General features: G+C 33.3%; 2 protein-coding genes across 2 annotated transcripts in view; both read right to left on the reverse strand.

Moving 5' to 3' along the window:
• LOC113509503 (calexcitin-1) overlaps positions 1–24,928 on the reverse strand; it is a 58,587-nt gene that overhangs the window by 12,230 nt on the left and 21,429 nt on the right. The window contains exons 3-4 of the mRNA XM_052892594.1: positions 361–427; positions 210–262 (exon numbers count right to left, since the gene is read on the reverse strand). Coding sequence (XP_052748554.1) covers positions 210–262; positions 361–418 — 111 coding nt within the window. The 5' untranslated portion in view covers positions 419–427. The remainder of the gene's footprint in view (positions 1–209; positions 263–360; positions 428–24,928) is intronic.
• On the reverse strand, positions 14,487–18,885 carry LOC128200156 (uncharacterized protein K02A2.6-like). Its single transcript, XM_052892593.1, has 2 exons — positions 17,840–18,885; positions 14,487–17,465 (listed from the first exon to the last, which is right to left on the reverse strand). The coding sequence occupies exon 2, from the start codon at positions 17,315–17,317 to the stop codon at positions 14,708–14,710; it is 2,610 nt and encodes an 869-aa protein (XP_052748553.1). The 5' UTR covers positions 17,318–17,465; positions 17,840–18,885; the 3' UTR covers positions 14,487–14,707.

The raw sequence follows: 24,928 nt of genomic DNA on the forward strand, positions 1-24,928 counted from the left end.
TTTTTATGCATCTTAAAATAGCAAAGAAGTTGACGGCTCACTTGATGTAAAATGCTTAGCGTTAGCTATAGACATGAACAGTACCATGGACATAACATAGTATACTGTGTCGCCCTTGATACTTATCATATGTTGCTACTCCTGAGTTTCTTTTCACAATCCGTGTTAAAATATTAAACGAAATTATATTTTATTATTTATTAAAATACCTCTATCGCCAGTTCGAAGTCTTTTCTTTCTATTGTTCCACTTTGATTCACATCTGAAACAAGAAAAACAATATTAACAAGCGTAATGAATATGCAATATGACAGAAAAAAAAACAAAAGGTATTTTCTATTACAATAAATAATACTTTACCGAAAAATACGTTGAAAACGTAAAGGAGCTTCTTCCGCCGGAATTCTGAGATGGACATTTTCAAAATCTGTAACAATAAAGCAAGAAAGAATTTACATTTGTACTGTTGATGAACATTTTTATTAAAACAACTCTCAATTAGACTGAAGTTTGTGAATTTTATTCGCAAGGAATTTTTCTTATAAAACAGATTGTGGTTTTGTGTTGAAAGAATGGAATAATCCTATTAGAGTAAGCGCATTGAAATTTTCTTTATGGAAAAATAGCTGGTTTCTCTACGAGTATAATAAATATAGTTAATTTTAAACTTTCGCGTTGTTTATACATATTTTAAATACACAATCGACATCACGACGTGGTGCAATCCACGTCGAGACGTTGGCAATAAAGAAGCTGGTATGTATCAACTGGTGTAACTACCATCCTCTGGTCTCGGACCTCGGGTTTGTGGTCAGCCACCCGGATCCTTCCGGCCCAGTCCGACCTTGGGTCTTCCTTTGGATGGGGGGGGGGGGTTGCTAGTAGTTACCACCCTCGGCAGACGGGTTGGCAACCGCAGGTAAGCTTTGGTGACGTTTTAAGAATGAGAATATTTTTGATACACTATCCGAACTTTGTGCGATATAAAATTTAATCGTACGATACACGTCGAAACATCGGCAATAAAGAAGCTGGTATGTACGTATTATTCACCTACAAAGGTTTTGTGTGTTTAAAATATGAGTATAAATATTTTCATTTGTGAATTGTACCTCTAAAGAGTTAACTTTTATTAGGTTAATATACTACATAATTCTTAATTAGACAAATATCTCCAATATTATTAATAAATATTTTATAATATTTTTAATAAATAAATATATATCAAATAGTTTAAATTTTTCGTACTACAAAAAAAATCGACTTCAATTGTGGTAAAACCAGTTATCCTGACTTTAAAAACTAAACTCCTGGACTGATTTTGATAAAATTTTTATGGGACCAATCCGTATGTATATCCTTTCAGATAAAAAATATTTTTTTTTTCTAATTAGTTGAAAACTGACATAAAACATACATAAAACAAACAAAAAATAACTAAATACTAACACGTTTCCTAAATTGGTCCGACCGGGAATCGAATACGGAATAAATGGATTTTTTTAATATATTTATAAAGGTATTAGCGGCCAGTCCCGGCTTCGCGCGGGTGGATATTTTTACAACAGTTTAAAAAGTGATTATTGTGACATAACGATAATAGTTGGACATATAGTATAGTAAAGTTTTTTGTAGTTATTGATATTTTCTTCAATATTGTAGAACATACTTATGTTCTATCACCAATAGTTTCTGCAGCACACGCGACGAAAGATATTTTATAGTATTTTTTTTTACACCTTGAATTACGTTACTAAAGTTTTAATAAGGATCTCTAATCTTTTCTAGCAATAAATATAGCCCATGTTACTCAGGGTCAATGTAGATTTCTAATGGCGAAGGAATTTTTGAAATCGGCAAAGTGGTTTTTGAGTTTATTCATTACAAACATACATATAAAAATACAAATCTTTCCTCATTATAATATTAATGTAGAATTATATCTACATTAATATTATATCATATCAAAAATATATGTACGACTATATATACTCAAAAAAAAATCGTATCTCCGTGTAAGTAACACAATTACTCCTAAGCCTGTTCGGCGACAGTGACATTTTGGTGTGGTAGCCTTAAGCTAACCCTTTTCAAGTCAATCTATTCGCAGGTGGCCTGACCGCTGGTTAAGCCACTTCCCTGAATGATGTACGATTTTCATTCGTCTGCGATTCATTTTTTTATTTTATGTCACTCATACTTTAATCCCCCAAAAGACCATTCGTTCTTGGTGTTATTTTCTATATAATATTATACTTTATTACGATGTAATGTACTAACTTTTGCCCGCGACTTCGTTCGAGTGTGGTATTTAATTTTTTTGGTGACTTTATTTTTTGCCATGAGCCCAAATATAAAATTTCACCTGTCGGACTTTTAAACTGTCGAAATCCCATACAAACACTCATTTTACTCCCATAGGGATCGAATTTCCAGAACTTCTTACTTATTATTTACCTTCGCTATGTAAAGAAACTATCTGCTAAATTTTAAAGTTCTAGGTTCAGCGGTTTCAGTTATGCATTAATATATGGGTTAGTCAATCACTCAGTATTCTTTTTTATATGTATGTACATATATTTACATTACGTATCGCTTTATAATACTGTCGAGTTTTTAAACGGAACTGAGTGAGTAGTTTTTCTCCTATTCATCTTTACTTATATCATTACTGTTCTTATTAGTAGGTACATAATACTAGTCATTTTACATGACTTCATTCATAACTGCGATATATTGAATGACCACCATAATATCATATTTTAATTCCCAAGAACATTCTAAAGAACATTTTCTTCTGGAGTTGTTTAATATACATATACTCGTAAATTTACTGTGTTACTGAAGACTATGTAATATTTAAACGAAATGCCATCAATGGAATATAAAATAAAGTAATGAAAATTTATATTACGTAGGTTACACGCGTGATGTAGGAAGGAAATTATCAGTAACAGAGAGAGATTCATCGCAATGGGGCAACTAACCTAAATTAATTCCAATTTACTAACCTTATCAGAGAACCAATAGTGCAGGTAGGGTAAAGTATTCTATCTATCTATTTAAGAGCTGCGCTCTTGTCGGTGGAGCTCTTGCTACTCACTACGATTTTCAGCGATTCTCTTCACCTCTTGATACGACACGACACCAACTCCTTCCTTGATCTGCCTGATGTAACTATGTCTCGGTCTCCCTCTCCCGCTCCTTCCTTCTATCTTACCTTCTATTATAATGTTCATAAGTTCGTCGTGTCGTATCAAGTGTCCCAACATTTTTCCCCTTCTGTCCTCAATAGTTCTAATAATTTGTCTTTTTTCCTTAACCCTAAGCAGGACCTTCTCATTGGTAAAGTATTACATGTATTAAATTTTCATCCATTAAAACAATACGTAACGTATACACTTAATATCGTATTAAGTACCTCCCTTCTATCATTGACCTTCATACCAGGATTTCATTCTTACATCGTAGACTTTCCACACATCTGCATGAAGTGTTTTGCCTCTCCATTTCTATCGCGAAGTGCTAGGGGGGAAGGGATTGTTAGTAATGGGGAAGTTAGTTCACATTGTTATCAATGTGGTATCAGATCGATCTCCATGCGGTTCCCCTTGGAAATTATTGTGACTAATTTATCGTTGAATTCGATATGATAGGCTAACTAGCCTCCCTTTTCATCCTCACCTATCATCTCTCACTGGTACTCCGCCAATGTATACCGATAACGCAGGTGGGGTTACCGTGCCATTTTCATCCATAAAAAAAAACGCGAAGTGCTAAGGAACGGTATACACTTCCTGCTTATATATATTCTCTATTGCATTTAAACAATACATACAACGATTAGTTTAACAACTTGTTAGCAAGGGAGGGCTTCTGTGTTTCCAGAGAAATACAAGCTGAGACTCTTCAAGTCAATGGTGAACGCGCTTTATCCTAGATCTTATTATCACTTACTTTATAAGGTAAGAGATCAAGCGCCAAACCCATCTCTTATAAAAAAAAATCTATCCTGTAAAAAATTCGCATCCAATTTGATTCTATAGGAAAGAACCTATTACACTTTTTAGCATACCAATTGAACGGGAAGTTATTATTTCAATCCATTGGATAGCAGTATCGCAATTTGCCTTCCATTCAGAAACTCCATTTTGCGACGGAGTCTTATTTAATGATAGTTTGATCTATCGAAATTGTTTATTGATTTTTAAGCTGTTAGGAATCAGGGGGCCTACTATGAAATGAAATTCCGAATTTTCGGGCTCAATTTCGTGTTTTTGTTCGTACCTAAATCGACTCAGTAAATGGAGCTTAACGTTTCATTCATCATAAATCCTATCCTAATAGTTCAGAGGAACGATATTTTATTATTTTTAATAATTTTAAACGGCATGTGTTGTGTTATTTTAACATTAAATTTCTATTTCGTTTGTCCCCGAAATTTCGGAAAATATTTCGTGGTAGGCCCTCAGTTCTATGTTTTTTTTTTGATGGGTGAAAATGGTATGGTAACCCCGCCTGCACTAACGGGATGCGCTGGCGGAGCACCAGTGAAGGGTGATCGATGAGAATGAAAACAGGCCAGTTAGCCCATCATGATGAATTCATCAGGAATTAACTATAATAATTTTCAGGGGGAACCGCGAGGAGGTCGACCTGGTTGGGTATATTGCTAGCAATGGGATTCTCAGTCTACATTACTAACAACCCCTTTCCCCCCCTCAGTTCTATTTTTTACTGCCTTCGAAAAGAAGGTTTTAAATTTGGTTGTATTTCTTTTATGTTTGTTACCTCATAAGTCCGTTATTAATCGATTTGGAAATTTTTCTTTACCTGAAAAAATATACTTACAGGTTGATCCCATAGAAATTGTACGAGAATCAGTTCAGTAGCTTAGTTTATAAATCAAAATAACTAGTGTTGCCACAATTGTTTTTTTTTCGAAGTTTTTTTTTTGTGGAACATAATCTTAAATTATAGACTAAATGCATGTGTACATACATACATATTTTATGCCAGGACCACACGGTTTGTAAATATGATAAGCTGTTTATCCATCACTACATAGTATAAAACAAAGTCGTTGTCGCTGTCTGTATGTCCCTATGTATGCTTAAATATTTAAAACTATGCAACGGATTTTGTAGCGGTTTTTTTAATAGATAAAGTGATTCAAGAGAAAGGTTTTTATGTATAACAAATGCATAATATTGTAGAAACACTGATAAATTTAGAGGTTTCTAATGTGACGTGATATAATGTGTACCCGCGCGAAGCCAGGGCGGGTCGCTAGTAATAAATATAAAATAGATAAATATTTTCATTGTGTTGTTATTAAAAACACAATAGAATGTATGGATATTTCAAGCGTTCATAGTTGATCCACAAATCCTCCATAAATCCTGCTGAAATTAAAGTGAACAAAAATATATTTTCTTTTTGTTTATTCATTAATCTGAAACCGTGGTTAGGCTTCATGTTTTGTTAGCATAAACAAGGATTTAGTAATATTAAAAGGTAGGTATAAATCAAATATGATTACGACTCCATTAAATATGGTTTAGTTCGTGAGACGTATTTGAAGTTTATTGTTCAAATAATAATACTATGGTGCATATATATATTACATATATTATACAAAAATTCTTTTAACAATATATATATATATATATATATTTGTTATCAAAAATATATTATACTGTGGCAGAATTTTTAAATGACAATAATATAGGATAAGTTTCCTATTCGCTGGTGCCACTTTATGTTATGAGGGAAAGAACCAGAGGAAGACTTTGTACAAAAGTCGATTGCTTGGGTATCTCTGTCCCATTCGTGTTTCTACCGTGAAGCAGTTGTGTTTGCATGGCTGTGTTTCGGTTTGAAGGGTGGGATATGGCGTGAATTTACAGGGTACAGAGGAATAACATCTGAGTCCTCAGGAATGGCAACACATGGGGGTATCATTGGCGAAACAGTATACTCTGTTATGTCCATGGTAATGCTTATGTCTGTAGGCGATGGTTACCACTTTCCATCAGGTGGCCCGTCAGCTTATTTTCCATTCTAAGTTGTATAAAATTTTTTTTTTTATTCAATTTAGTTAAATAAAAAAAATATAAAATGTATTTCTAGGAAACAAAAGAAATTTGAGTCTATATTAATAAATCTCTATTAGTGTTAGTCACTAGATTTAAGAAATTGATTTTATTAATTAACATACTGTATAACGTTCCCAGAGGTACAATATGTTGAACAAATTGGTAACGTATATTACGAGGAAGCAAGATAAATAAGTACCTTCCCCTATCCCGCGACATTAACCGAGTACATTGAAGCAGCTTAATATTATAGAGAAACTGAGCAATTTAATCGTATAATTGAGGTAATGATATCGCTTAAGTAGAGGAGAGATTATTAGTAATGGGGACTAAAGACCCCATTGTTAGCAATATCTTATCAGACCAATAAATGAGTAATGCACTTTGGAAATTATCATGGTTAATTCTTGAGAAATTTTTACAACGAGCCAACTAACATGACTTCAACCTCACTTAAAAGAGGAGAAAGGTATTGTTGGTAATGAAATTTAACAGTCTCATTACTAGCTATACACCCTATCAGGTCGATCTCTACGCAGTTCCCCCTGGAAACCATAGCGGTTAAATTTGATTTCAATTGGTCACTATGGGCCAACTGATCTGCCTTCATCCTCACCTGTCAACCTTCTCTGATGCCCCGCCAGAATGACTGAATACCGATAACGCAGGCGGATTTACCATTCCATATTCACCTATTAAAAAAAAAACCTCACTTAAAATTTAAAGAATTCAATACCTTCTTCTTTTTGAAGTTAATTGAAAAGTGGTCTGTCTTTTCCAAACTCAAGTATTACCTATATACCTAATAAAGACAACAAGAGCTATAAAAATTATTTTCACATTTCTAATATTAGCTTATTGCTGATAAAGCGTACAATGTAATTACTGCTTATACAGAATAGCACGCACCTACCTACAAAGACCTACAGACACAAATAAGCTAATTGTGTGAATTTAAATTAAGCAATAAATCACCTGAACCTTTCAATAGCAGCGATCGAACCCAATTTACATGGGGGGGAGGGGTGAAAACATAATCGGCGGGGTCGAGCTGAGATTATACGCATCTGGCACAGGCTTACACGAGTTACCGGACTACGCTTACAACTTTGACCGGCTAACTCGTCCTAATTAACTACGGAATTAGCCTCTGTGCCACAATATTATGTATAAGTTCTAAGTTCGATTCAGCAAGCTAAATTTAGATCGGTGATGTAATAGATTTGTAAAGATTATCTGTTTATATTATATAAACAAAAATTAGTTATTAAATGTGTTGCTGAGCGTAAAACTCGAAACGGCCGCAACAATTCGACAGTTTTTTTTTTTTTTTTTTTATAATATTAGCTCAAGGCTAAGAAAAATTTCTATAAAGGGAATATTTAGAAAAATTGGCGGGAAAATTGTAAAAACTGCATTTTTCTTTTTCTCATACAAATTGTTTGTATTTACTTATATTGTATTGTATGGTTTTAGTTCTCCATAAAATATTAAAATATAATTATTTTCATACAATGTCCCCATCGTATATATCTGTACATACCGAAGATTGGTAGAATATCTATATTGTTAAGTCCGCCTTTTACAATATATTTATTAGCCAATAAAATTTAAGTAGATGCTACACAGGAAACTCTGTTATGAAAAACTAAATAATGAATATTTAGAGATACCTATAAATCAATTCATTTTGTAAGCTTTTTACCTCCTTTTAGATATAGTAAACCAATAAATGATAAAGTATATTGCTCTTAAAAAAGCAGACTTACCAAAATGATAGTATGAATACAAAGTTAAATTAGTAGAAACTCATACCACAAGTCAATTACTGCCACAGAGCAAGTAATCACAATGTTATTTAAGAGTTGGCACTGCACTTATATTAAGGAAACTGGAAAAGTTTCTTTGCAACTCACTGGAAATATAAAGACTATAAAATAAATGAAAAATCAGGGTCTTATAAATATTAATAATGAGGCCACGATCATTTTATCAACTTATTGAAATGTTATAAAAGATCAACTACTTTGCAGTGCAAAACTTTCAAATACTATGAAATGGTTACATAGAATATATATAAACTTATTTTTTATTCAAAGTGACACTGCAAATAAATTACCGCCAAATCGTCTCCAGCAGAAGAATAAAAAATATTGAACCTTGATGTTTGAATATTTTTTAAATAAAAAAAAAAACTGTGTTCCATTATCAAAATTAGTTGAAACTTTATAAATTGCCAGTATTATACGAATATGTTATACGAATAACTATATCTAATATTTCTAGGAAAAATAATTAAGCTGAAGTCAACTCAATGGGAACTGACATCTGTTGTTTAAATAAATTAAATCATAAACCTCGTCGATTATGTTGTGATTTTAATTGAAGTAGAATTCTATCATAAAATAATCATTGCAACAGGTATGGCGTTACATAGATTAATAGTTTTTTTTTAATTGTGATTTATTTTTTCGTATATAATTATAGTAGATATATTGTACTAATTATGAAAATGAAAAAACACGTGCCTAAAATTGTGTACGTCATAAATGATTGTTTAAAGAATAATATTGGCATTAAAAGATGATTGAATTCGGTCCACATTGAAAATTAAATTAAATAACAATATTTACATATTCTTTTATTTCAAATCTATCTAAAATAATTGCTTAATAAAAATCTTTTTTTTACTGAGTATATCAAATTTTGTAAACAAAAACATTATTCGTTATTAGCATGCGATCAGAAATCGCTTGTCTACCAAAAAATAGAAAGTGCTTAGTAAACTTCAACCCAATGTCCGTCCTCTTTTTGGTCCCAAAGAGCCATAACATTTATTTTATGGGGTACAACTCTAAAATCGCAAGATAGAATAGTTGATATAAATGTTACATAAAACTACTATAAGAACAACTATAAGAATATCAAACGCCGCATAATCCACGACTTATTTTTTACATTACACGCTCCATCTAAATGTATAATATCTACGTATGTTCAATTGTTTATATATTTATTCAATATACTCAATTACGCTTAAATGGATGAAATTTGGTATAAGTATAAGTTATATCCTAACTTAACATATAATACATACATCATATATATTACATAAATATACATTACATGTACCTAAATAATGTAAAAAAAAGTTGATAAAAATTCGGGCGCATCATTTTCCAAAATAAATGTTCAAAAATTCAATCTCTTCTCAGGATATATATATATATATATATATATATATATATATATATATATATATATATATATATATATATATATACTGAGAAGGATATATATATATATATATATATATATATATATATATATATATATATATATATATATATATATATATATATATACATACATACTGTCAGATGGAGAGAGTGGTAGATGGTCAATATATTTCAATAAATCAAGTTTATTTGTAGTAAATGTAACAAACATAGACAATATTTTTTTTTAATCGGAGATAATAGAATGGTGACCCCGCCTACGCTAACGGTATACGCTGGCGGGGCGTCAGTGAGGGATAATAGGTAAGAATAAAAAGGCAGGTTAGTTAGTGATGAAAACACCTGGAATTAAACATGATGGTTTCCAGGGGACCCCACGTGGTGGTCGACCTGATAGCGTATATTGCTAGCAATGGAACTGGTAGTCCGTATTACTAACAATCCCTTCCCCCCACATAGACAATATATAAGTATACATACTTCGTATTACTTACCTACCATACTTAATTCCTTTAAATTAATACGTTTAATTATATGATAATGACGGAATTAAGCAGAATAAACGCTGATTAAGTAATAACTTGAAGCATAGTAAGAAAGTTAACGATCCATTAAATATCCTTCAGATAAAGCTATTTAAATCTTGATAATAAAAGTAAAAATATAAAATCGTAATTTCCTTAATAAAATAACGATATAATACAATATAACGATATAACAATAACGTTATAACAATAACGTTATAACGTAAGCGATATAACATTTTATACGTTATAACAGTTGTAAATATAATTGTATCGCTCTATGGGATAAGTCCGCCATTATATATATTTATTCTTTTCAATGTGTCCAATGTAAATTATGTACAATAAAGATATTACTGGCCGTGTAGTTCCGGTATAGAATAGGCCATCCCTTCTTATCCCGTGGGAATCATAAGAGCCGACTAAGATATGGTAAGGAATGGGCAGCAGCGTTCCTTTTAAAACATGTCTAAAACCTGACTGCGGTTGCCAACCCGCCTGCCAAGCGTGGCAACTACTATTGCCAGTAAGGGAGGCTTATGTTCAGCAGTGGACAGTTAAACGCTGGTATGATGATGATGATGAAAAATATTACGTAATATTACATTGAACATTTAGTATGTTTAATTATAAACTGATTGATTAGTCATTAATTGACACGCTACAAAATAAATTACTCAGCGAGCTATGTAAAGAGCTATGTTCGAAATTTCTTTGCGTGACATAATCCGAAAGACTGAGGAGAGAGACTGAAGAGGAGAGAGACTTTGTACAAAAGTCGATTGCTTGGGTACCTCTGTCCCATTCGTGTTTCAACCGTGAAGCAGTTGTGTTTGCATGGCTGTGTTTCAGTTTGAAGGGTGGGATATGGCGTGAATTTACTGGGTACAGAGGAATAACATCTGAGTGCTCAGGAATGGCAACGCATGGGGGGTATCATGGGCGAAACAGTATACTCTGTTATGTCCATGGTACTGTCTATGGGCGACGGTTACTACTTTCCATCAGGTGGGTCGTCAGCTGGTTTGCCATTCTAAGTTGTATAAAAACAAGTATCCGCAAAAGAATCAAAGTCACTGACATAGTCCGAAGGATAAGGAAATTGAAGTGTTATGGAATGAGTTCCCTACCAAGGTTTTTCCAAGGCCTACAGCATGGGGTTCTCCAAAGGGGGGGTAAAAAGGGTCAGCCACGCACGCGTAATGCCTTTGGTATTGCACGTGTTTATAGGCTACGGTAACCGCTTACCATCAGGTGGACCGTATGCTTGTTTACCACCTCAGTGGTATAAAAAAAAAGTGTCAATAAGCTGGTCACATAACTTGAAGAACTGACAACTGATGGGAAGGAAAGGTTCTTGAGTGGCAACCTCGTCCGGGCTAACGCATTGTAGGACCACCCCCTACGAGACGAAGCAATGACCTCAAACGCATTGCAGGGAGTAAGTTATTGCAGTTGGCTCGGGAGCGTTCTTTATGGCAGTCTATGGGAGAAGCCTATGTTCAGCAGTGGACGAAAAATGGCTAAGGTGAAGACGATAACTTCATCATCGTCATCACAGCTTTTATACGAATTAAATAATAATTAAATGAAAATTTTCTTTCCAAGTAATTGTAATAATTAGAAGTGCGCTATGTAATGGTATGGCCCAATGATTATTTGACCTTATTAGCCTAATGACTTCAATTTGCAAGATTGGCAATATAATTATAAACGCCATGTGTACCACGATATAGAATAGGCCACCCCTTGCTTTCCCGTGGGTGTCGTAAGAGGCGACTAAGGAAAGGCGAGAGATGGGCAGCAGAACCCTCTTAAAACATCCTCAAAGGCTTAACTGCGGTTCCCAACCCGTCTGCCAAGCGTGGCAACTATTGGCAAAACTCTCCTTATGGGGAAGGCTCATGTCCAGCAGTGGACAGTTAACTGCTGAAATAATAATAAAATAAATTTATAATATGGTGATGGTATATGCTCGCTCTCTGCTGCGTTGGATTTTGGATTCAAAAAGATTCGGGGAAAGATGAACATGTTTAATGTTACGTTCCTATTGATATTATAGCAGTCCAATAATGCCTCTGATTATCCTATTGGGAATTATAATCGTGAGCATAGTATATATGAATGAATGAAAACTTATCTTTCTTTCTCTCTGTTTGAGAGAATAAATAGTTCGCTCAAAGAAAGATACAGTATTTTTTTATATGTTTTCTATTTAGGGAGCAGTATTTCACCTATGTTTAAAGATGTTTATAACATTTATTTTGAAATAAACTTATTAATAAACTATTATTATTATTCTTTTATTTCTTTTCTTTGCATATGTAGATACACATGCAAATAACAACAGACACAGATATATTCGTTGTTATTTGTGTGCTGTAAGTAATATAAATAAATTATATACGTGTATCTATCTATCTATTTTTTATTTAAGTAATTATTTATTATTAAAAATCAGGTCATAATGGGATATTATATGATTTGGAAAATATATAGAAAAATACAATATTATAAAGTGCTGTAGAACTGAGAAATTCCTATTTATGAAATCGTTTAAAAATATATGCACTTATTTTTTATTTAAATTTCAATTGTTAAAAAAAATAAACATAAATAAACATAGTAAATTTTTGTGTTATAATAGTAAATGTTGTTAAAATGTCTAACAATGCCAATGCGATTACACCAGAAGAGAATGCAGAATACACAATTTAATTTAATTATTATTTAATTTAATTATTAATTTATTATCATTAATTAACTAATATAAATTGTTTACAGACATTACTGTATCTATTAAATTTATATATTAAATTTTTCATGCCATTGTTTTGGCAAAACATATATGTTCATAACATATTATTACTAGTATCTCTATACTTTGTTTTTGTGCAATTAAATTATTGTTATATAATTGTAAGTAATATACAACTCTATAGATTTTATATTATACGTTCATATAATATAAACTTAATGATCCAAGCTATATAGATTATACATTTATATAATACGAATTTAATGGTCCCGATGTAATATTAACAACTTCAGCAAGCGACAATAAAAAGGTTTTAAGAGAAAATTAACAGGCCCTGGGGGATCGGCGTGGCTTTATTTTCGGTCGGTCCATAAAAAGGATTTACAGAGCGTCCGCTGGCTATTTATTTGAATGTACACGTATAATTTTTGTCGTTAGAAAAAAGAAACGGAAAAGTAAGGGAGAGGAGATGGATATAATATCATAAAAATACTTTGATCATATTATTATATAAATTTATACAGAATATCAAGTGTCAAAATTATGTCAAAACCAGTATTACAAAGAACCAAAGTCTTAGCAAAAAACCTAAGCAAAAAACAATGCGAGATATTTGTCAATGTGACAGGAGATTCGATTTAGAATTCCTGGTTATTTCATTGGAATTATTTTATTTCGCTACCTTTATGTTTGTGTGTGACTGCATTTTTTTTAATGACAATCGTAGTTTGTAGGCTAATGTGGAAGGTTGTGAAATTTGCGGTAATAATAGGGGTGGTCAATCATCGAGTTTTGCCAGTCACATGCATACTAATGGTAGCGGAATTAAACAAAATAATTCTAATTAAATACCTAATGATATGGACTTCCGCTTGGTAACACCTTGTTCAGTAAAATATTAACATTTTTTAATTTAAATTGAAAATAATTTCATCAACCCTGTCAAGTAATAATTAAAAAAAATATTACAGCAATAACATACCAATATACCTTATGCGATATTAAATTCTTAACGTTTATTAAGAAGAGTACAAATAGTTGTTATTATGTTTCAATAGAACTTAATAAAAAAGTAAGCAAATTTTGTTGAAATTATCGTAAAAATATTTTCTCAATGTAATTGACAACAAATCGATTCATTCGATTAAATAATCGATTATTTATTCGTACTGTTATTGGACATCAGCAAATTATCTTATGGTTGACGCAATTGTCCCTTTGTTTATATTTTTATTAAGCTTCATTGAAATTGATACATAAATGTTGAATGAATCTCACAATATGATATATCAAATCGTACTACGTCTAACATACTACATCTAACATATATGTATTTTCAGTTTCAAGTACGCAACGTCAGTACGTCAGATCGTGCGACCTTATCAAATATTTACATAAGAAATTACATATTAAGCTACTTTGACTGGGAATTTCACAGTTTTGTTGTTAGTGTACTGTTTGAGTATACGAAATTTCTATCTATTTCTACTATATATTTTATAGAACAAATTACGTAAATTTTGCTATGGAATCCTCTTGTTGCGATTATATATATATATATATATATATATATATATATATATATATATATATATATATATATATATATATATGATGAATTTATCAGGAATTAATCATGATAGTTTCCAGGGGAAATAAATTTAAACATAGAATTTTTAGAATTTTTATACTGGTTTTCGCGACTGAAGATTAGCGGGCACGGCTGACATTTGTCACTATGACAGTTCTGTCACTATCATCAGCACTGAGTGTTTTATTCAACTTTTTAATATTACATTAAGACAACTGAACAAACTCTCAATTTTATCTAATGTCTTCAATCTTTGTGATAAATAAAACCCGTGTTACTCCGTTACTCCGTTTATTGCGCGACTGACACATACAATATATCAAAGTACCTACATCAATTATAACTATTTTTATACTTAAATACCCAACACCTCCACCCTTAATTCCTAATAATCATTTAATTAACTTTTAAACACAATATTTATGCAATGACATATTCACCCTTCCGTTTATATACTATGAATAAAATATACTATGATTAAAATCTATATTACATAATTATGTTTGATTCCAGATCGTTACATATTCATCCAATCCATAACGGACTGGTAGCCTACGCTCCCTGGCACTCCCCCATTCTGCCCGACTGGCCGTCCGCCCCGCTAGCGGCACCCTCGAGCCCTCCGACCCCTCACTTTCACCCGGGATAGGCAAAGATAGCAATTCTGGACACAGCCATGAATCCTTACGTTCCGTGTTACCGTTAGTTTGTGTGTCTATATCGTGCCTTTTCAATTGATCTATGTGCCTGTGTTTAATGGACTTGTCCTTAGTTTGAATATTATAATCAGTGCTGCCTAATTTTTCCAATATTATACCTTCTCCCCATTTGGTTTTTGTGCCGAACTGTCTATACCATACCCTATCACCCACTTCGAAATACCTCTGTGTCCCCCTAGCCGCCAGTTCCTGTTTGCGTTGTGCTGTTGACACGTGTTTCTCCCTATCAGGTCTTAAACAATCCAAACGCGTTCTAATGGATCTACCTAAAAATAATTGAGCCGGACTGTCACCCGTAGTATTATGTATTGTATTTCTATACATCAAAAGAAATCGATTCAATGCAGTTTCCGGTTCTACCTTTTGTAATATCGCTTTTTTAATCACCTTTTTGCACAATTTAACCGCATTTTCAGCCGCCCCATTAGACGCAGGATGATATGCAGCTGAAAATAGATGTTCTATACCGTTAAATTTACAGAAATGCATAAGTTCCTCGCTCGAAAAAGGCGGTCCGTTATCGCTCACTATCTGCTTAGGAATTCCGTATCTAGAAAATAAATCTCTTAATTTATATATAACTTGTGAAGCTGTAGTAGACTTCATTTTGATCGCTTCTACCCACTTTGAACAAGCATCTACTATCACTAAATACTTAACATCTCCCATTGGCCCTAAAAAATCGAGATGTATTCTAGACCATGGCTTATTCGGCCAGGGCCACGAGCGCGTTTGGTGTGCACGCGGAGCGTCCGCTACTTGGGCGCAAGTGGCGCACGCGGCGCACTGCCGCTCCACTGCCTCGTCCACCCCCGGCCACCACACGTAGCTGCGCGCGACACTCTTCGTTTTTACTATTCCCATATGTGTCTCGTGTAGCTCCTGCAAAACGCTCGCCTGAAGTTTGTACGGCACCACTACCCTATGTCCCCACATGATGCAATCTAACTCGGTATATAATTCATTTCTACGATTGAAAAAAGGTTGTAATTCTTTTATTTCATTATTAGTAGGCCAGCCTTCCCGAATATATCTAAGCACTCTGCTTAGTAGGGGATCTCTTTTTGTTTCTTTCCTTACATCATTATAATCTAACAGGAAAGCATCTGCTGCGAAGTGTAAATAAGTCTGCTCGGGACTGTCTTCCTCCCTCTCCCCCTCCGCCTTATAAGCAGCTATTAGCCTCGAAAGCGCGTCGGCTGTATTATTTTCAGACGAAACATATTCTATTTTAAAATCGTATGCTGATAATATGAGGGCCCAACGTTGTAATCGACTGGCTGTCATATTGGGAATACCCGAACGTGGGCCAAATATACTAACTAATGGTTTGTGATCGGTCCGCAACACAAACTGCCTACCATACAAATACTGGTGGTATTTCTTTACAGCAAAAACTATAGCTAAAGCCTCCTTATGTATTTGGCTATAGTTGCGTTCTGCAGGCGTGAGAGCGCGCGAAGCATACGCTACGACTCGTTCCGCGCCACTGCCTCCGCCGCCGGGCACGCTCTGCGACAGCACTGCCCCGATACCGTGTGCACTCGCATCACACGTGACCATCACCGGCAGAGATGCGTCATAGTGAGCGAGCACCTCACTGCTACTTAATAAACATTTAACTCTTTCAAATGCTGATTGATGGCATTTTAACCAAACCCACTTTTTATTATTTTTTTTTAACAACTCATACATTGAACTCAAATAACTGCTTAAATTTTTAATAAACTTTCCATAAAAGTTTATCATTCCTAAGAATGATTTTAATTCTGAGACATTGGCAGGAGCCCTCATTTTTAATATTGGATTAATTTTTTCCGGGTCTGCCCTAACTCCTTCTTTATTTATAATGTAGCCCAAATATTTTATTTCCTTCGAAAAAAAATTACATTTTTGTTTCTTTATTTTGAGTCCATGACTCTTCAATTTTTCTAACACAGCTATCAAACTTTTAATATGCTCTTCTTCTGTTCGCCCTCCTATACAGATGTCATCAAAGAATATCGTAACATGTGGTATGTCTTTTAACAAATTATATATGATTCGTTGGAAAATTCCCGGACTTGAAGCCAAACCATAGACAAGTCGTTTGTATTTGAACAAACCGCGATGTGTATTGATAACAGTGAGGTCGGTGGAGTCCTCAGATAACCGTATTTGTGCATATGCCTGTGACAAATCTAATTTACTAAATATAGTACTTCCACTTAATCTCGCAAATAAGTCCTCGATTTTTGGCACAGGGTACTTATCAACTAATAAGACACGATTTAGTGTAACCTTATAATCGACACATAAACGTAAAGATCCATCAGCTTTATGAACAATTACTAACGGTGTAGCCCAATCAGAGTGGTCGACGGGCTCGATGACGCCGGCGCTCAGCATAGCATCTAGCTCGGCGTCGACCCGCTCTCGTAACGCATACGGCAGCGGTCGCGCCCGGCAGAATACGGGCTGCGCATGCGGCCGCAGGCGCAAAACGGCGCATTCGCCCGTATAACACCCCAACCCATTCTCGAACACTTCAGAATATCTGGAAATAATATTTTTTTTACAATCATTAATATTCAATTTACAATTATCCTGTCTAACATTATTTATACATATTTTAGGAATATCTATATCGAGTTCCGCCAACCACTGTCGGCCCAGTAAACTAGTCGTACCACTATTTATAACATACAAATCTAAAGTTTTATATAACAATCCATATTTTACATTTACTTCGATAAATCCAACGGGTTTTATTCGACTACCATCATAGAATCTTAACATTAAGTTACAAGGCTTTATCGGAATATCAAAAAATAATTCTATGTACATTTTTTCACTTATGCACGACAAAGCCGATCCCGTGTCGACTTCCATGGTGATGACTCGATTATTAATGCAAACTGACACGCTTACCGGTTTATATTGTCCTAAAGACATCTGATATACTGCTTCATCACTGTCAGACGCGTTACCGTCAGCTTCCTCCAGATGTTCCATCTGATGACCCGCATCGAAACCCTCACGCACCCAATACGCCCGGGCCTGGCTAGTTTCCTTGCTATCGAGTCGCTTCGCATTGTTTCCGGTGCCATAACCGCGCCCCCGGCTCCGTATCTCCTGATTACGTTGGACGCCCCTTCCGCGCTGGATATTAGCTCCCCGCTGAACACGATATCGGGGCCCCGCCGTCCACGCCGCATCATCTCCATATAACCCTTGTTCTTTTACTGGACATACTCTCCGTAGATGTCCCTTTTGGTTACAACGGCTACAGACATAGTCTCTGAACTTGCACTGTTTATACGTGTGATGGATGTCACCACACCCCCAACAACTGGACTCGTGAAGTTTATTTCGCGTTGTGATATTGCCCTGCCTTGCAACATGCGAGTATGAAACTCCTTCTTCCTTATTCTCGACAACCTGAGCGTCCCGCTCCGCCGCCTCCAAAGACAACGACAATGAAAGTGCTCTTTCAAAATCTATCTTCTCCTCTGCAAACAGCCTTTGTCGGATTCCGTCGCTTAATATTCCACAAATAAATTGATCTCTCATATTTTCATTAAAATTTAAATTAAATTCACAATTGGCCGCCATTTTCTTTAACTGCGCCACATATTGTGCAACTGACTGACCGTTACTTTGCCTACACTGTCTAAACCTATATCGCTCCGCCAACACCGACGGTTTCGGTTGTAAAAACTTTTGCACTGTGTAGACTAGTTCACTGTATGTTTTCTCACACGGTTTACTCGGACTGCACAAATTCACCATAAGTTCATAGGCCGCGTCACCAACCACCGATATAAGTGTCGGTACTTTCAGTTCATCTTTAACCGTATTTGCCTTGAAATACATGTCCATCCGATCTATATATAACTTCCAATTGCCCTCTTGCACGTCAAACTCACTTAGTTTTCCCACTGACATTGTTTTTTTTTGGCTATTTTAATCCTCGTCGCCACTGATAAATAAAACCCGTGTTACTCCGTTACTCCGTTTATTGCGCGACTGACACATACAATATATCAAAGTACCTACATCAATTATAACTATTTTTATACTTAAATACCCAACACTTTGTAAATTTGAAGTTTTTATCTCATTTTGTTGGAAAATTACAGGCTCATAAAAAACAGACGTCGTTGACATAATTACGTTAAAAATATTCTAAAAGTACCGATTTAAAGAAAACTTCGCGCGATAAAAAATATCATGAAATCTCTTCTGGCTTTAATTTTAGTAGAAAATCAGAGACTTTATAATGAGTGGCAGCTATATTATTTATAAAAAAAAAAAAAAAATAAGAAAATACCAATAAAAGAAAAAAAATATAAAGACTATTAAGGTCATCAGGGAGAAAATGTTGGGGCACTTGAAACGAAACGACGAATTTATGAACTTTACAATAGAAAGTAAGATAGAGGGAAGAAGGGGATGGGGAAACCAAGGCATAGTTACATCAGGCAGATCGAGGAAAAAGTTGATGTCATGTCGTATCAAGAAGTGACGACTCGCTGAAAAATGTAGTGAGTGGTAAGAGCTCCGCCGACAAGAGCGCAGCATTGAAATAGGAATGAATGAATACAAATGTTTTATTTCAAAGTGAATTGTGCGTATCTTTGTAACTATTTGTTTTGTCTATATAATGCATTACATTTATTTATTTATTTCAACTTTAATACACAGTGTAAATGTATGTATGTACATTTAGCGGATTTAACACTGGATGGTGTTCTCTCCCAGTTAACCATTGGACAAACAGGTAAACATGTATTTCTCAAGAAATACATTTGTGAATAAAGTATGAATATTAATAAAGTAATAATTAACATATTCATAAATTATAAACATATAATTAAAGTAATAAAAGCCTATACAAACTAATTCCATTAAATATATTTTTTTTTCGTGCTGAAGAAGGGCCAAATTAAAAGTACTCGTAACTGGCGAGCGTGTATGAAAAGATTGATGAATGTGGAGGAAGCGAAAGAGGTTTGTTTGAATCGAAGCATTTGGCGTTCCATTGTTTCTGCCTACCCTAATGGGAGACAGGCGTGACAGATATGTATGTATTTATGTAGATTTTTTTATTATTGATTGAATTGTCATGATAATAAATATCATCCATATGTGCTGATTCATTCAAATTATTATTATTTGTCTTAAATACATGCAAGTGTAGATAGTTATAAATATTCGACATTTTCAAATAGATTTTATATTATTTCCTTGTAGTCATGTTAAGAGCGATGTCTATATTGTCTGTGATTCTTAACGTTTTTGATTGTTTATTTAAATACTCTCCGTGAAAACTAAAATGTAAATAATTAAAATGAGTTTATTTTTAAGATATTATTCGAAATTTGATGACAAAAAATATTGAAATTTCTATTGTTCCCAGAGTGCTTTTTAAATGATCAAACAGAAATATTTAAAACCAAAGAACAAGAAATTACATAGAAGGAACGATAAAATAAAAACTGTAAATCATATGGTTGCCTCTTTTCTTCTTATGCAAATATAATTGGTAAAAAGAGAACGAAAGACCATCAGTAGTCATTTTTCTCAATTCATAGCAGGCTAGTGTATAGAAAATGGTTGATGGTTTATGTAGAAAGTATACAAGCAGGTTGTATCTGAATTTGGTAGGGTTATACGGCCGTATAACATTTTCTATACACTAGCCTGCTATAAATTGACAATTTTATCATTCCTTCTATGTAAATCCTTGTTCTTAGTTTAAAACTTTTCAAAAATTATAGAAAGTTGACAGATAATTATGAGCTTGTCAAATAAATGTTCTTAAAAGAGTTAAAATATTAAAACTTAAATGAGTTACTCTATAAATTGTTTCATGTGGCGTGGCGTGTAATAAGTTTTGACATAATCGTTTATCCCAACGTTTCGGGCACTTGACTGTTTCCGCAATGTAATTACATTAAAACCTAATAGTTATTACATGGAAGTCGCGAATTGAAGCTATGAATGTTTTGTAATTTCATTTTCAAAGGCGGTAATAAAAATTATTATTTTTATTTCTCGCTATAATCCTTGTTATGTTCATGTCGTATGTCGTATAAGCTAGAAATTTTATTTGTTAAGTAGAAATATTTGTTTATTTATTATACTTTAGTACACGTATAAAGCGTAAATGGCGGACTTAACACCATATGGCGTTATCGGTCGATCGTAGACATAAATAACAGAAAATATAATTGACGGTGCAACGTAATGAACAATATTAAATTAAAACAGTAATTAAAAAATAACATACACATAATACTCATATTACCTACATTGTACGTACATATGTATATTTTTATATACGTACATATATAAAATAACGTCAATTGTAGCTTAAAGTTCAGATCTTCAATTTCTAAAAACTAATTTTATTATGGGATTACACAACCGATTATTTTTTCCTTTTTACTTTTTTTTTCTTTCTTTTCCTAAATATTTTTTCGGTCGTGTGAATAAAACGGCAGTGAAACAATTTCGTGTATTTATATTTATCAAATATCTTTCTCAAAATAAGCTCTCCATTGCTAGCATTGCGTGCAAAGATGAACTTCATGAATTTCCCGTCAAAACAATTTGAACGAAACAGTTAATTAATTATTATTTCGATTATACATTACCATAATTGTTGGTATATATATATGCGAGAAGGCTTTCTTTCTTGTAATTATAAACAATTAATTACCGTTTGCCTCGCATTTATGTTTGTACCCCAACATTTATGTTGAAATAAATAAATCCTCATACATAAACTTGAAAGCTGCCGTGTAAACGAAAAATGTTCAGTTATTTATGGCGAACATGTAGAAAATGTTAAGATTATGAAGCAGTCTTGTTTTATATTTATCTTTTAAGTCTTTTCATTAAACGAATGGGTAGTTATGTAAAAAACTACTTCGAATATTATTTATTTATTTATTTATTTAACTCTTTTATTGCACCAAAAACCAAAAAAATATACAAGTACAGTTTGAAGATTCAAGTGATATACATTAGCTTAAAGTACAAATTAAAATATATACATAAAACTAAAAAAGGCGGTCTTATCGTTAAGGCAATCTCTTACAGACAACCTTTGATTAAAGGAGAACAGATAGAAGTGGGTAAGTGGTGCAAGAGTGAGTTATTTTTTTATTCTTTTGCACTTATTAGAATATGTATACAGGACGGACTTAATCCCTGATGGTATTCTCTACCAGTTAACCGTTACGCTAAACAGGGAGAGTACACGGTGGGACATTGGACTAAATCAATATACAATACAATAACATGTATTTTAAGATGAATGAACATACACACATATATAATATTTATAGCATCCGTATAAAAATTACACGTACGTAAATCTCACATAACACAATATATATATATATAAAAAACTATAAGTGATACATATTTTTTTATGCTACTTAGAATGGCAAACAAGCTGACGACCCACTTGATGGAAAGTGGTAATCGTAGCCTATAGACATGAGCAGTGCCATTAAATATAACATAACAGTTTTTTTTTATACAACTTAGAATGGCAAACAAGCTGACGACCCACTTGATGGAAAGTGGAAACCGTTGCCTATAGACATGAGCAGTACCATGGACATAACAGAGTATACAGTTTCACCCATGATACCCCCCATGCATTGCCATTCCTGAGGACTCAGGTGTTATTTCTCTGTACCCCGTAAATTCGCTGCCATATCCCACCCTTGAAACCGAAACACAGTCATATTATAGATTCGAAAGTCAATTGTTTGTTGTTTGTTTCTTAGCCTTTAGCACCTTAACGAATCACAATTTATATTAGTCGATGAACAGCTTCTTTGCTTCTTTTACTTTTACGTTTTTACGCTGAACTTATGCGAGCGAAGTAATAATAATAAGCAATGAAATAAGGATAGAAAGTTTAAAAAATTTGCTCTAGTAGAAGTCAATTGACAATTATGTTCTAAAATTTAAAAATTATGTAAAAAACGAACATTGATAATGTACACACAATGCGTATATGATGGAAATGCGATATAGGAAAGAATTCCACTTACATTCTATTCTAATATCGGTACACTACGGTGTCAAGCACTTGTGTTCCTCTTTCTTTTCAGAATACGTAGCACGCATCCATTTCATCCATTCGTAAATCAGAATTCCGTTCACGTATCAATAGGAATCGCGTATTCGTCTAAACGGTTATAATATCTGCATGGATCTGCTGTGAAAGAAAATATATGACTTCCAAGAGTCCCAATATATTTATGACTAGCAGTTTAACCCGACTTTGCACCGATAGATCAGTATCAGTAGAAGATGTGTATTTTTATTTTAATAAAATACAACCCATGAATTATTAAAATTTTAGTATGTATGTATATCAATAATTACTAATAACGCATTCGAGTTTTCTGACGCTTTATTATGGTTGACTGGTAGAGAATGCTTTTAGCATTAAGTCCGCCATGTACACATATAAGTACTAATGAATAAATAAAAATAAACAAATAAAATCGGTTAAGTATTTTGTGAGTTTATTCATTACAAAATATTAAATATTTTCTATATTCAAACTCGTTGATATTAAATTACTTGACTTAAAAAAATAACAGGAGATTCTTAATTACATACCATCTAATTAGATGGTATTTCTTATGTTTGTTGCACTATAACTCTACCAGTTATAAATCAATTTAGAAAACTTCTAAGTTGAGTTATAAAAAAACATACAGATTTGTCCCATAAATTTTTTATAAAAATCTGGTCATTTATAAATCAAAATAACTGGTTTTGTCATAATTGAAGATGTTTTTTTTTTCGTAGGACAAAATCTTAAATTAATCAAAATCATTTCATCATAGATTCCTTGGTAATTAGGTAATAGTTTCGTATTTTTTTACTATTTCCTACATTTTCAAAATCATTACATATCGTACACATTTGCAAATTACAAATTTTCATTAAAATCTGTTAAGTGGTTGCATTGACATCGTGTTTGGAATTTTTATATAATAAGAGGGTAGGCAAAGAACAAGTTCTATTTTCATATGTCTCCCTTTTATTCTACTTTATATATCGATTTTGAAAATATAGGTGTTAGGTGTGGGTAAAATATGTATTAAAACCTCGCATTCGCGCGAAAGCTGTTACATTCGGGTCCCGAGAGATACACCATAAACCTTTTTTTAGTGGATCTTTAAGTTGTTATGGAACTTCTGTGTAAAATATCATTTAGTTTACGTTATATCTACGTGAATGTGCAAGTTTTTTAGATGATCACCCAAAAAGGAATGTATGAACGAAAACTCTTTATCGTTACCTTAAAAAATGTTACCTAAAAGTTATACAGATTATAAAATTTAATAATATGTACACAAAAGAGTGCACTTGGTACCAAGTAAAAATCATTACTGCTTTTTGTGTATTTTTTTTTATTCAACTTAGAATAGCAAACAAGCTGACGGCCCACCTGATAGAAAGTGGTAAGCGTCGCCTATAGACATGAGCAGTACCATGGACATAACAGTATATACTGTTTCGCCCATGATACCCCCCATGTGTTGCCATTCTTGAGGACTCGGGTGTTATTCCTCTGTATCCAGTAAATTCACGCTATATCCCACCCTTCAAACCGAAACACTGTTATGCAAACACAACTGCTTCACGGTAGAAACATGAATAGGACAGAGGTACCCAAGCAATACACTTTGTACAAAGTCTCTCTTTGGTAAAATGCATGTCACTTGATGTAGTGAAACATAATGGACATCTTGTAAACTTGACAAATACAACATTTTATCTACAACGTTTTTAAGCAAATAAGTTTCATTTCATTTCGTTTCATTTCATTTAGTTTCATTTCGTTTTATTTCGCTTCATTTCGTTTCGTTCCATTTCATTTAAAAAAAAATGTTAATTTGTTGACAGTGCAATCGTATTTTTTATTATTGTTTTAATAGGTAAAAATATATACTAGAAATGAAGTGACCTGTCAGT

This window comes from Galleria mellonella, unplaced genomic scaffold, assembly GCF_026898425.1.
Source record: "Galleria mellonella isolate WM207_F2 unplaced genomic scaffold, CSIRO_AGI_GalMel_v1 utg159, whole genome shotgun sequence".
Taxonomy (NCBI): Eukaryota; Metazoa; Arthropoda; class Insecta; order Lepidoptera; family Pyralidae; genus Galleria; species Galleria mellonella.